The sequence below is a fragment of the Mustela erminea genome, chromosome 18, assembly GCF_009829155.1.
Source record: "Mustela erminea isolate mMusErm1 chromosome 18, mMusErm1.Pri, whole genome shotgun sequence".
NCBI classification, from domain to species: domain Eukaryota; kingdom Metazoa; phylum Chordata; class Mammalia; order Carnivora; family Mustelidae; genus Mustela; species Mustela erminea.
The window spans coordinates 25,468,025-25,482,170 of record NC_045631.1 but is presented as its reverse complement, the minus strand read 5'-3'; the positions used below and the strand labels follow the sequence as shown (position 1 = coordinate 25,482,170).

General features: G+C 41.9%; 1 protein-coding gene across 9 annotated transcripts in view; it reads right to left on the bottom strand.

Annotated features, from left to right (window-relative positions):
- ACACA (acetyl-CoA carboxylase alpha) overlaps window positions 1–14,146 on the bottom strand; it is a 285,383-nt gene that overhangs the window by 28,124 nt on the left and 243,113 nt on the right. For all 9 annotated transcript variants that reach the window (XM_032319427.1, XM_032319429.1, XM_032319428.1 and 6 more), the window contains 4 exons: window positions 13,549–13,669; window positions 9,909–10,005; window positions 6,515–6,611; window positions 5,518–5,653 (listed from right to left, as the gene is read on the bottom strand). In XM_032319427.1, the coding sequence (XP_032175318.1) occupies window positions 5,518–5,653; window positions 6,515–6,611; window positions 9,909–10,005; window positions 13,549–13,669 (451 nt within the window). The remainder of the gene's footprint in view (window positions 1–5,517; window positions 5,654–6,514; window positions 6,612–9,908; window positions 10,006–13,548; window positions 13,670–14,146) is intronic.

Sequence of the window (14,146 nt, the reverse complement as noted above, 5' to 3'; positions counted from 1 at the left end):
TCAGAAACTCCAAAAACTCAGAAGTTGCTCCAAGGAAAAATTCCCTTCTCTATGAGAAATGTGTATGGTCACATACTCTGTATATATGATCAGAGCAAAGACATTTATTCCTTTGGGAGGAAAGCAAAGACCAAAAAAATTTACTGCTAATTACACAACTGCTGTATGAAGAGCAGGGAATAAAGGACTTTAAGCGCTTTACGCTAATTCTGCGGTTATGAAAATAATTGCTCAGTTCAAATTATTTTAACTAAATTAATTCTTTAGTGGATATTTCAACCAGTGCTACATAATAAAATAATTGTGTAATTAGCAGTACATTTTTCAGTGCTGCCAAGAGTACAGTCTCAGTCTCAGAACAAGTAACAGAAAGGAGTGGCCCTCGGTGGTATCGTGCATAAAGAAATGGAAGGTGATAAAAGGAGAAAGCAAAACAGTAGAAAACAGCACACAAAGTCATCCTGTGTGGAAGAGGAAAAAGTAAGGTAGAGGTAAATGAAGACAGTTTCCAGCCTCTTCCCTCACTTCTGTTTGTTGAAGATATATCTATACTGAAATCTGACTGTACTACCTATGATGAACAGACCCAGCCCCCAGAAAGCAAGGATGGACTTTATTCGAAATGTATGCCCACTTATTTAAGTTCTAAAAACTCAAGTTCGTAGGATATGCAGTTTGTTTGGGAGGAAGCTGAATGTGTGTGCACCTTTTGCTGTTGGGAAATGAACCTTGGTCTCTCCTTTTCATCCCCATGGCTAGTCTGCTGTGTACCTTGGAGCATGATTTCACATACACACACAGATGACTTGTTTAATCATCAGATAGCCATGTTCTTATATCCATGTTATAGGTGAGTAAACTGAGGCTTAGTTAAATAAGTAAATAAAAGGCAGAGGTAAAATTCGAACCCAGATCTCTTGGGCTCTGAAGTCCACTTTCTGTGACCTCATTCTCATTGGGAGGGAAGAGTATGAGGCTGAGGAAACCTGCTTTCCAGCATCTGACACAATGGCTGAGTAAAATAAAAACCAGAAAAGAGACTGGAATAAATGACTGAAGATTTGTAAATTTTGTCTGGATTTTTTTTGTGTGTTTAGAAAAGTCAGAAATTGTACTGATGACCCTACCAGCTATGCGAAGGGCTTGGATCTGACTGCTAAGCAATTATCTCCAGGGCCCATGACTGTGAGGAGTGAAGGGGCATCAGGCTTCATTAAAGCCAACAAGCTTGGGACTGAAAACAATGCCTCCATCTAACCTGCAACACCAACACACCCGCAATCCAACCATCAAAACACCCAAAAAGCAACAAAGGCTGTTAAAATATAAACAGACACACACGAAACAAACCGTACAAATAACATGCTCCACGACGAATCCCAGCAGCCCCAAACCACCCTCCTGAAAGGCAGGTTGATGCACCTGGCAACACTCTGACACGCATTTGTCTGAAATGCCCTCTTTGAGACAGAGCAAAAGCACAGCCAAGAGTAGCAGGGGAGAGTGTATCCCCAAGGGTTTAGGCTAGACATCAGTCTAGGGAATTTTAAAGCTATGTATAAGCTTACTCTCAATTCTCAGGCCATGAGAAAGGCAACTGAGAATGGAAAATACTGATAGGTTCGTCAGTGGAGAGGTGGGGGCTTGGCACTTCCTAAGCACTAGGAGCAAAGCACATCTGCATATGCTCACACAGCCTTTCCAGTGTGTTCTCAGCATCCAGGCGCCCACCCTGCCTAGGGACTTCATTGTTACACAACACGGATAAACCGTGGCAGCCACATGTACCAAACAAGGGAGCAGGCTGGTAGGGTGTTTCCACAGTGCCCCATACTCTGGAAACTGGAACAGATCTTATTGGCTTAGGGCGAGATTATCCGTTAGAAGCTGCAGACAAACATTAGACATACACAAACTGCATATACATAGCGTGTCCCATCATTCATTATGGCCGGCTGACACAGTATTTCGACAACCAAGTAATCAGAGACTTTAAAATAGACTTTCATTCCAGTTAAAGTTTTCAATAAATGTTTTTTTTTATTGTTATTTATAACCTGTCCCAGGAAAAAATAATACGTATAACATGAAAAGCCAACTGAGAGTGACCCTGTAGCACCAGCAGTGAAGCAGCTTAATATCACTGGGATTTGCATCCTATCAAGCTATTCATGCTGAGGCTGGGACCCTGGTGCTAATTTCTAGTAAATTTCACGCTTGATGTCTCCCTGTTGTGGGTCATTGCCGGTTCGTCTAAATAAACTGCTTCCAAATGGCTCTTCCATCTAAATATTCAGCCAGTTTTTATAATTTAATTTTGCATTATGCTGAATAGCCTTCCGGCCAGATAGAACTCATTGGGAAAAAAGCACCAATACCATCTTGACATACTTTTATTTATTTATTTATATTTTTACTGCTCGAATTAGACCTCCTAGGCTGACTAGTAAAGAGTTTTTTTTTTCCCTCCACTAATGTCAATTTTCAGCATAGCAAGAGCTGTCTCTAATCTTTTCCTACTCATTACACACAATTTTGGAGTCATTTTACCCACAGTGCAGTCGGCTCCTGGCTGTGTGTTTGTGTGCACTGAGGGATGGCATAATTGTTTATTTTCCCTCCCTGCATAATCCCCAGCCAGTATTGAAACCAAAACTGCAAACATCTCCCCAAGGGATATGGAATGACTCTCAGCTTAGGTCCCTTTACATGAGATAATATGTAGAAAACATCCTGACCTGTATGTAAATGTGAAAGGCGATGTTCGATGTTCTTCCCCCTCCTACGTTCACACTGATCTCTATCTTCCCTAAAGCTTATTTATCTTAAGTGATGTGTGAACGGATGCAGCAGCAACAAAATTCAGAAGGCAGAACTGGCCCTGGTCTGTATCGGGCCAGTAACTCATTTTTGACCAGGGGCAGGAGAGAAGGGGGATGGGGGAAATTATTGTTTAATGGGTACAGATTTTATGTCAGGGATGATGAAAAGGTTTGGGGTATATTTAGTGCTGACGGTTACGTAACGCTGTGAATATATTTAATGCCACTGAATTATACACTTACAGATGGTTAAAATGATAAATATTATGTGTATTTTGCAGCAGTAAAAAAAAAAAATAAACAACTCCTATCTTAACTCTTAACATTTCTTGTCACAATAGTCAAGGACAACTTCAAAGCAGAGGGCATGTAGGTAGCTAATAACTTCCTATACAGTCTATTCTAGAGATGTTCTAGTAGAGCTGGCTTGGTCCTAGGCTCTAAACTCTGCCAACTGTTATAGGAAGACAAGACAGATTTGCGTTCCTCTCCCAGCTCTGTCATTTTTTAGCTTAATGATCTTGGAAAATTTACTTAACCTAAGTCTCAATGTCTGTAAAACGCCGATAAATAATATAGCTTACCCCTTAGAAGGGCTTGTTGTGATGATTATGTACGATAATGCATATAAAATGGTTAGCAGGGTTTCTGGTGAAAGGAGCTCAACAAATCTTAATTGTTGTTGTTATTCTTACATGGCTAGCGGCCAATATGGGCCTGAGCCAGAACATGCAGCAGTTGAAGCTTTTCCTACAAGCAGCAAACTTCTGAACTTTGGACTCCTTAGGACAAAAGATCCAGGCTGGCTTACTCCTAAGCAATGTCAGGAAGAGTGAAAGCTCAACAGCCCTTGGGAAGAGAGGTAACTAAGGAGTACTGGCATTGCCTTCTCTAAGTCTTAATGTAAATCTTTTGTTGTTGTTGTTTGTTTTTTTAAGATTTTATTTATTTCAGAGAGCAGAGAGAGAGAGAGAGAAAGCCATGCGCAGGCACCCATGCACAAGTTGGGGGGAGGGGCAGAGGGAGAGGGAGCAGCAGACTCCCTGATGAGCGGGAAGCCCAATGTGGGCCTCGATCTCAGGCAGAGGGGAAGGCAGTGGCTTAACCGACTGAGCCAACTAGGTGCCCCGCCTTAATGTAAATCTTACAGCTAAGAAATCTGGGATCAAGTGAAATTGGATGTTAAACAAATCTCACATATATGAATGAAAGGGCTTTCACGCGCCTCCTCCGGGGGGAAAAAAACACTTCAGTATAATATACTCTTTGAACACTGCAGTATTTTGTTCAAAACCTTTTTCTTGACTCCTTGAGGCAATGTCTGTCTCTGACTCAGTTTTGTTTTCTCAGAAGTAGCTAGCAGAGTTCCTTGCGCATAGGAACTCAATAAAAATGTGCAGGATTGACTTGTTTAACCTATACTTTCAACATCGCACAGCATTTTCACTGATTTATTCTCTTCATCATAAAATAATCCACCTGAGAGTCTATAAAAGTATATAAACATTAATTTGCATGTACAGTCCAAGTCTCCCTCAAGAAAAGTGCAAAATGTGGTAGTTCTCCAGCAAATATGGGCAAAGGGGAACTTTGCAGCTTAAAAAAAGAAAAGAAAAACCACCTTAGTCTTCCGTATTTTGCCAGGGAAGCCTGGCGGTCCAGGGCTTTCCCAAGCCAGATTAAGGGAAAGTTATTGGCACAAGGCTCTAACCTTTCTCCACACACAGCTGATAATCTATAAAAGGGTAACTGTCTCAGGCTTCTCCTCCCTCGGAGGGAGAGGTGCTCTTGCCCCAAGCTATTTCTGGGTTCACTGTTTCACATTTTATAAATCCTTATCTCTAACCACTCTACTCCAACATTGCCAACTCCTCCCTCCTTCCATTCCCCTAACTCATTCTATTACTTCAGAACCCTGAGTTCTCCCCCAGTGAACAAAGTTAACATTGACCAGTGTATTCATCCCCTACTGGTAGGTAGTCTCTGGTCTCCACATGGTCATGAAGCTCTGGCCATTGGAGAGAGAGCTTCGCTGCTATAAGAGGGAGAACAGGTTTTTTGGCTCTCCTGAACCATCCACAGTGGCTCTGCACAGGGAGGATTCTCAGTAAATGGTAGCTCCCTACATCACTAAGCAATTCCCGTGGCACAGAACAGAGCCTGTGTGATGATGGTTTAATATGCTGGAGCCACAGGCCCAGGGCTATTGCTGGATAAGAATAAAATACACCACAAATTACCACAAAGAACAGCTTCTCAGACAGAATTTGTTTGTTTTCTTCTGGTGAAAGCTAATTTCAGTATCTACCTTGGTCACGACAGAGCATTAGAGCATTAGCATCAACAAAGAATATGCCGAGAAAAGAGGGACAGAGGCTAGCACAATCACAGTTCCCCAGACCATCAGAACAGTCTATCGTTCACCTGTGAAAGCTAAATCCACAAGAGCAGCCCATCTAGATCACACCAGTAGACTGTTCTGAAATTTTGCACCAAACTGAAAAGCACGCAGTATTCTCCCCACTCAAGTTGCAACTCAGAAGATTTGTTTCAGAGAAAGTATAATCCCCAAAAAGCCTAGCGTGACGGGCTGTAAGGATACCCATTGGTTCTGCCCAGTATAAACCCTCCCTCCCCGTCTGTAAAGTTCTGGAGAAACAGTTCAGACCCTCCAGCCCAGAGCCAGGCCAGTTACCTTTCATTCCACCAGAGAAGCCTCTCCAGTTGGCAAAGACCATCAGAGGCAGCCCTTCACGGTTGAAGTCCTTGATAGCCTGATAGGTCTTAAACGCAGAGTCTGGGAACCAAACCTGGCCAGCCTGCTGGATTATCTATTGGGGAAAGTCAAAAAGGAAGACACAGTTAACAACAGAGTTTGAGGGGGAATTTCTGCAAGGTGAACAAGGTTTTACTTGTTTACTTTAAAAACCCAACCAAACCAACCAACCAAAAACCGCTGTTGTTCATCAAGAGGATCATCTTTGAATTCAAAAAGAAGAAAGGATCGTGGACTTTGTTGAATATTTCTTTTTAGTCCTGATTATACCACCACTCCTCAGTCAGAAGGAGGAAACCTTACTGCTTCTAATGGAAGAATGCAGTCTTGAGAATACTCATTGTAGACTTCCTGAAGGCAACGTGAAGTCACTCAACTACACTAGTCCTCAGAACAGTCCTAACTGTACACAGTCTCCAGTCCTCTCTCCTCTGTGCTTAGTACAAGCTTTCTCTGGACTATGGTTGGTCAACAGACACCTGATGTGACATTGCTGAGTAACCTCTTTCCTGGTCTCTCCCACCCCTCATCTTCTGACCCTTGTCAGGATGTAAAAAATATAATCTACTCTTTTAAAACAAAGATGAGTGGTGGTGTTCACATTTGCCATTAAGGCAGACTTCTTAATTCTAGAATAACTCATCCATGTGTATGTTCAGAGAATCTGGGACCAAAGAGCCCGCTGTTGCCTTCCAGAAGACTACCTCCCCAAGGAACCCAGACTGTTCTCTAGCATCAACAAGACCACTATAAAGACCTAAGTAATTTTTCAGTTAGAATTTAGCTTGTAGTCCATTTAGAGTCATCTTAAAAGTGAGCACATGGTGGTGTGCAATACCCCCAGTACATCCACAGGCTGTGCAGAAGGGAAAGCCAGCTCCGAGCACAGGAGCACAGGGTACTCGAGGTTACTGACCTTGGCTTCAGAATCCAGGTTTGCAGGATCGGCGGGGATACTTAGTTCCACTGTTCGGGTTTCTACGGCAACTACTCCCACAGGTATTCCTCCTAGCCTACAAAAAATGAGCCAAAGAAGAACTGAAAGCATGTAAATAGTACAGTTGGTCATTTCTTTTCCAGACCTATATCAAAAGATTGGGGTGTGTGTGGGGGGTCTGGAAACTGCAAATACAGAGAACGGGGAAATCTGACTCTTCTACCCTCAGAATCACTCCTGTCCTCCACCACATAATCAATTCAAACCAAGAGTTGTACCAGGGGAGCTTCAGCATTTAGACCCAACAGGCTAGATGTGTGTGTGCGCACACATATGCACGTACGCACACATCTTTTTCTGTGGATCCCAAATGACATTTCTCAGCTCACTCTGGAGCATCTCTTTGGTGAAGACAGAGGGAAAGGGTCTGAGAGGTGGGAGGTGCCTGAAATTACACTGGGCAATACAATGAATCCCATATACCCAATACCCATCTTCACTAATCAACTCCTGGCCAGTTTTGTTTCATCTTCATTTCTAACTACTTTCCCCTCCGTGAGTCCCATGTTATTTTGAAGGAAATATTAAGTGTATAATTTTGTCTATAAATACTTCAGCATCTGAAAGATAAAGACCACTATACTATTATCACAATAGTAGTTTTATTTTAATAAAAAGTCCAGAGTATTTTTGGGGGGGGGTTGCATAGGTGTGTTATGGGGATGATGAAAAATACGTGCCAAGGGTACAGAGGTGGTTAAATAAGCCCTCAACTTTCTCTTTCACTGGAAAAGAGCAGTAGCACAGGGATAACTTGCAGTCATTACTCTTGGTGAAACAGGTGATCTGTATTGAAAGTATGCATTTAATCGCCAACATATGTTAATTTAAAAAACTCTTCAGGAGCTCAAAGCCTCTGCTGCACAGATGGTGCACGATCCCCTCTCAGCTTGGTCCTCAAAAAGATTTCCTGGTAAAAATCAGGAAGAATGGGAGGGAGGGTGAAAGTGGGGGGAGGGGTGGCAGTAGCTGCAGGTACAGGGTGAGTCTTTACTCTGGAAAATGTGATTCACTCTTCACTTTCTCAGCTGCATTCCTTGGGGCCGAGGCTGGGATGGGTTATAGTCTCTCATTCCCCCAGCATCTCCATAACAAACTTTTCCATGAAGGATGGTCTTTGGTTGTCACACTGGCTACTGGAAATGTATTCTTGTCATCGCAAGAGGCCTGACAGGGGCCTGAGTGGGGACCACCCACCCCCTTGTCACTTGCCTGCACTGAATCAGAATCAAAAGCCCTCTAGACAACCAGACAACGAGCAGGAGGTACACAGGAGGGTTTAGAAATATTTCTGTTCACAATGATTAACAATCCAACTGGAAACTTGTAATTGCAAAAGCCACCCTAAATCGGTAACTTATAACTTATATATTAGGGCCCATGTGACCTAATAAAGAACATCTTTATCCGAGTATTACAGTTATTTATTGAACTTGAAAACAGCTCAGAACAACTTCTGTTTTCTATTATACTTCATATAAATTTTATCAGGCTAGCACATGAAGATGCTACATCTTGTTTTATAGTGTGTCCCTGGACAAGGTGCCATGGAATAATAAAAGACAATTTACAGCCAATAGCACACATATTCCAAACATACATACCAAAGATGAGTTTTGGCAGCACTTACAGTAACAATCCCAGAAGAATACATTTATATTTATTTCTCGAAATGCCATTGCTTTTGAAAGAAGCTAGCTCCATTTGTGTTTTATATACTTGTGAGCATGTGTATGTGTTTGAAGTAAGAAGCCCAGAACTCATCAGATGGAAAGAAAGGAAGAAGTCAGAGTGAGTGTTGCAATAAACAATGGCAGAGCTAACTAAAGCCAAGCTTGACTGATCTTGCTCACAGAACAATCCCTTTTCTTCCAATCATAAGTGTAAAGCATTATTCTCTTGTTTCCCGTGGGAGGATCTTAAAGACCTTAACAAAGGTTTCGCTTTCAGAGGCTTAAAATCTGTCACGTTTTTAACAGAAGGAAGACTGAAGCAGCATAGGTAACAGACAAATTTTCAAAAAAGTTGGTCTGCATGTGATGTCAGGGCCCCCCATAACAAACTGATAGATCCTGGGTAGGAGGGCTCTCTCCCTAGTGCACCCCCCACCCCCACTCCCAGTAGGAATTTTACGAGGCACAAAGAATAGTTCTCCTGGGCCCCAGAAGCCCCAGAAGCCTGTGGTGAGGGTAGAAGACCTGAAATGCGAGAGAAAACGGGAGCTAGCCCCTGTGAGTTTTGGTCTGGGCTGGCTCCAGGCCTGACTCTTACTCAGTCACAGTGGAAGATCCTGTCTGTTGGATTCGCCATCTGATGGCTCCTTGTCATTGGCAGCATGAGACATGCTGACCTGCTGTACTGAGAGAACCACAAAGCCTAGAATTATTTTCAAGGCTAGAATCTAAATCTCAACCCAATGTGGCATGTTTGAGAATCTTGAGCAGGTGCCACTTTTCACCAAGATAAGGAAAACTGATTGCCCCCGAGAGGAAGGTGAGCTCCAGATGTGGGTCCCTAGGGCAGCATGTCTCTGCAGTGCAGAACGAGATTAAGATCAGCCTTGGCAGGTGCTCGTTACAGCGAGTGCTACAGATTATTTCGTGCAGAGCTGGCTGTTGAGTGAAGCACTTCTTAGAGTGGGTATTAAAATTTAATAGAAACTTCAATTTCCCATTTGAAAAATATAGGTAGCCCGGCAAATCTATTCCAGTTTATTTTACTCATTTCTGTTTCAGGTAACCTTTTTTCTTTGCAATTCAAATCTGATGATAAGCCAGTATCATGTGCATTTGCTATACTTAAATAATCTTGATGCCAGGAAGGAACTTCTTCTAGGTTACATAGATCTTTGGGTTACATGGCAAGGTAGATGAGTCTGATTCATTTGTCACCTTCCTTGGAAAGAAAATGGTCTTTGGGGAAGGGGAAGGTCACTAGTGGGCTATGGCTATTGTATTTGGGCTTTACAGCCCTCGAAGAGCTTTTCTTTCAGTGTTGTAAAAAGGAAATGTCAAAACCAGACTTCAGATCAAACGCATCGCTGAAGTGACACAGTAAATGACGATTGGGAACCAGTGCTCCAGTTATGCTGCCTTGGGCATGACTATAATTCAATATTCTTAGGAAGTTTAGACAAAGAGAACATTATTGGTTAAAAACAAAAACAAAAACAAAAACAATGACGATGACCACCAACACCAAAAAAAAAAAAAAAAAAACCCACCTGCCCCCGCAAATCTCTATAGTCATGGCCTGTTCCTTTCTTGTTTTTAGTTGGGAGGAAGAAGAGCTTCCAAAACAGAAGAGCTCTTACCTGGCTCTGCCAACCACCACAGTCTGGGCCCAGGGTTGCATGATCTCTGAGAAAGATCCATAGTCAAAAAATCCACTCAACCACTGACCTTTCTGGGCTACAGAAGAGAAAGAAAGAGAACAAAGAGAGAATAAAGACCTTCAATCTATTGAAAATGCACTGGAACTGGCAAATCTGAGGTTGGATGTGGGGGATTGTTTTGGGGAGTTTGCTGTTGTTTTTGACCATATTATAATAGATGCAGGCGTTAGGCAGCTGAATGCTCATCTGCCTTCAGACATCATCTCCTATTTCATTTGCTAGTCTGCATAAAAAGAATCATTTATCAGCAAAAGCATCATTTATTGTTAAACGATGGGGTTCAGCTAGCAGAGAGTTTGCATGTTTTTAAATAAATAACTTTGCTTTTTTCAAAACACTACAAACATTTGTCAAAAGGCAGCCAAGTCATTAAAGTGTTTTCAAAATGTCTATTTCTATTTTAAAACTTAGCTTACAATTTTGTTTGGTTCCATTGGCTTTTTTAAGTGGGAAGCTGAAGACAGCCAATGATAACTATTAACGATCAGATAAGGACCCAAATTTGCAGAAAAGAAAAGGGACTTGGCTTCTCTGTTAGAAAAGCAGAAAGATACATCCACTTTACTTACAGCTGAAAAAGTATAATCTTCCTATAAGAAAGGGCCATGCCCATATACTCTTGACACACAGCAAAAATATAATGGTTAAGATGCACACACCTAATGTCATTAACCTCCCCTGAACACAGAATTTCCTTCATTGGCAAGACACGTAACTTTGGACATCTTAGGTTAAGAAAAAAACTTTTGTTCCACAGGTATCCGTGTTTGACCAAGGCCCCATAAAAGCTTCTGCAAATAACTGTTTCCTAGCTTGCCCCTCAGCTCACGGTTCCTCAGTGATCCTTCTAATTTGAACATGGCCCTCCGCCCCCTAAAAACCCAAGTCCAAAACCAATTAAAAGTGGAGATCCGAGCAAGCTAACCTCTGCTGACTTAAACAGGATGGAGAGTGTTTTATCAAGACTAAATTTGTAATTACTGTGTTCTACATTCCTTGCCTCTATGGCCCCAGTGTAAAATGTGATCATCCATTTCAAAATTATCTCTCTATCGCGAGCCCAAAGCTGATCGTTTAGATTCTGGTCTCGTGTTGGGCGTCAGTTTGAAGAATATCACAGCACTATCTCCTCTAATAAATGACTTTAACTTTTCACCTAGAAGATATCTGCTTTAACTTATCACAGGGAATCATCTGCTTTCTTTAACGCTTCCACTAAATTAAAATCTGAAGTCACTCGATTTGGGAGCGAATGTTAGCTGCAGAGACAGCAGGATGAATTGCTAGGGAGTCGATGAAAAAATATTATCCAAAAAACCAGAAAACTTAGTTTATCACAAATTTCATTTTATGCTGCAGATCTCATTAATAATGGCCGGGATAATGCCCACCTACATACACACACATCTGTTCACCCTATGAAAGAGGGCTCACATTCTGATGAAGGTTCTAAATCAAACTTCTAAGTGAATCAGGATACTGAAATCTTAACCTCATATGCTTGGGTCATTTTATGATTCTTACTTCAACAACAATGATTTGGAACAACAATGGAAAGACTTTCTTCTTTAAAAACCCTTCTGGCTTGGGGTGCCTGGGCGGCTCAGTGGGTTAAGCCTCTGTCTTCAGCTCAGGTCATGATCTCAGAGTCCTGGGATGGAGCCTTGCATTGGGCTTTCTGCTTGGCAGGGAGCCTGCTTCCCCCTCTCTCTCTGCCTGCCTCTCTTCCTACTTGTGATCTCTGTCTGTCAAATAAATAAATAAAATCTTAAAAAAAAAAATTAAAAATTAAAAAAAAAACAAAACCTCCTGCCTTGTGTGTCAGTTGGGAGAGGGGACTCACTGGTGGGCCATGGCTGGTGTAGGTAGATTTCATCCCCCAACCCCCAAAGAGCAGGTTGCGTTCAGTTCAGATGTAGAACTCAGAAGCCAGCTAAGATACACCCTCAACCCCCTACCATGATTCCCAGGAGAAGACTCACAGAGTCTTGTTCTGAATTCTCCTAGAAAAGTCCTGGATTTTAAGGCCGACAGGTATCTTACCATCACAGTTCTTACTGTAATCATGGCATACAAATGAGAGATAGGGATTATGGTGATTTTTCTGGGTAGAAAAACTAGTTTTATTAAAAGCAACAAGAAAAGGCATCAAAGACAACAGGTAAAATTTTAAATTAAAATTCCTCTGGTGATTTTTCTGTACTATCTGTAGTTGTGCTATAGATTAAGCCCCAATTCCTAAGTAATAGCTGTGTGACCTTGCACAAATCACTTAACTTCTCTGAGCTTGTACAGTGGTAATCTCTTTTTATCTCTGAGAAGTAGTAAGCCCAATAAGATAATGTATATGGAAGTGCTTTGCAGCCCCACCTAGCTCAGAGTGGGTACAGACAAAGGTTTAAGTCTCCCTTATGCAGACTTCTTTTTTCTTTTAACAAAATCAGTGACTCTTGGGATGCCTGGGTGCCTGAGGGTTAAGCATTTGCCTTTGGCTCAGCTCAGGACCCTGGGATCCAGTCCCACATCGGGCTCCCTGCTGAGCAGGGAGTCTCCTTCCCCCTCTGCCTGCCGCTCCCAGTTGCTTGTGCTCACTCACTCTCTCACTCTTGCTCTCTCTGACAAATAAATAAAATCTTTAAAAAAAAAAAAATCACAGTGACTCTTAAATTTAGTGAATTATCTTCTGCACTCACTTTCTTTGATAGAGTTGCAATAAACATGTGAAAAAGAACAAACACCCTCTCAAAAACCCTGAAAAAAATAGATTCAAAATGTAGCAGGGGGATTTGGAGCTTCACAAAATAACCACCTGATAAGTAAAATTTGTTAAATCAGCCTAATAGACCAACAAACAAGAATGTACATTCACCTTACCTGGAGCCCCTACTTTTTTTCTGTTGTGTTTTTGTTTTAAAAATAGGTAAAATCAGCCATAAGACAGATTGATATATTAGATGAACATGGGGGGAGGGTTTGTTCTTACTTGATCTATTTATAAATTTAAGAGTTCTAGACAATCTCTTAATGAATAATGATCTTATAAGGTAACCTTACATTAATAACTAAAGCAAGTACCAGTACTTTCACCAATATCGTAAGAAAAGAAGGGTACACGCAGGATGGATGCTTGGAAATAGCTTGCTGAGAAGAGTGTAGTCACGTTCCACACTGGAGGGTCAAATATCTTTTCTAAAACTGATCTGATTAATCTCTGTTTACAGAGACTAGACAGTCAAAGATTCTATGCATTTACTGCTTAGATTTAACTGTTTTAAAGTCTTTGAACCCATTAAGTAATAAGTGCTTTAATAACAGAATTAACAGAAGAAATATATTAGTTACTGCCCTGCATGTGCGTCAGTGACTGACTTATACACCTAATTTCATTTGGTTCTCATTTGTTCTTGAAGGATTTTCCACCTTGATCTTCAGAGAGCTGTTTTAAAGATATGTCTCATGTACTTGTCACGTACTATCGCGCTGGAATTGGTTAGTGATTAAATGGAAGACTGACAGCCCGAGGGCCAGGGTACTAATGGACCCACCAATATATACCTACTTGGGTGAGGTCGGCCTGCTAGCATCCATCGAGGATCATATGGGGCCTTCGTGGGAACAAACTCGATGATTCTATCTATAGGATCCTTGGAGTTCAAGAGAGGAACTGAACTGCGCACATTCTAAAAGGTGGTTGGGAGGAAAGAGCACAGCAATTAGTGAATAGCAGGCCCAAGGTCCTGACTTAGCCATGATCGTTACAAAGACAGTAGGGACCAGAAACAGAATCATACCCGTCTGCCCCAGCCAACCCCTGAGAACACGGACAGGTCTCAAGTCTCACGTAGGAGTCTGGCAAAAAAACCCCGTATATTCTTGCTTCTTGATTTCCATGTACCCACACTTTATGGGAGGCTTCCTGGGGGATGGATGGCTATTACAAAGAAAAAAACCCACAGTGATCTGAGCCCAGATGGACCATGAAGGCTTCTGACTGGGGAAAACATCAGAAAGGGACCTAACCGATGAAATCCAAAGGCAATTTAAAGCCAGAAGCCCAAAGATGGCTGCAAGAAAAAGAAATCGGTAACTTGCAGAGGAGTATTTCATAAAACAGTTTCTCCACCATAAAGAAGAGACCCCAAACACAGAGGCCGTGT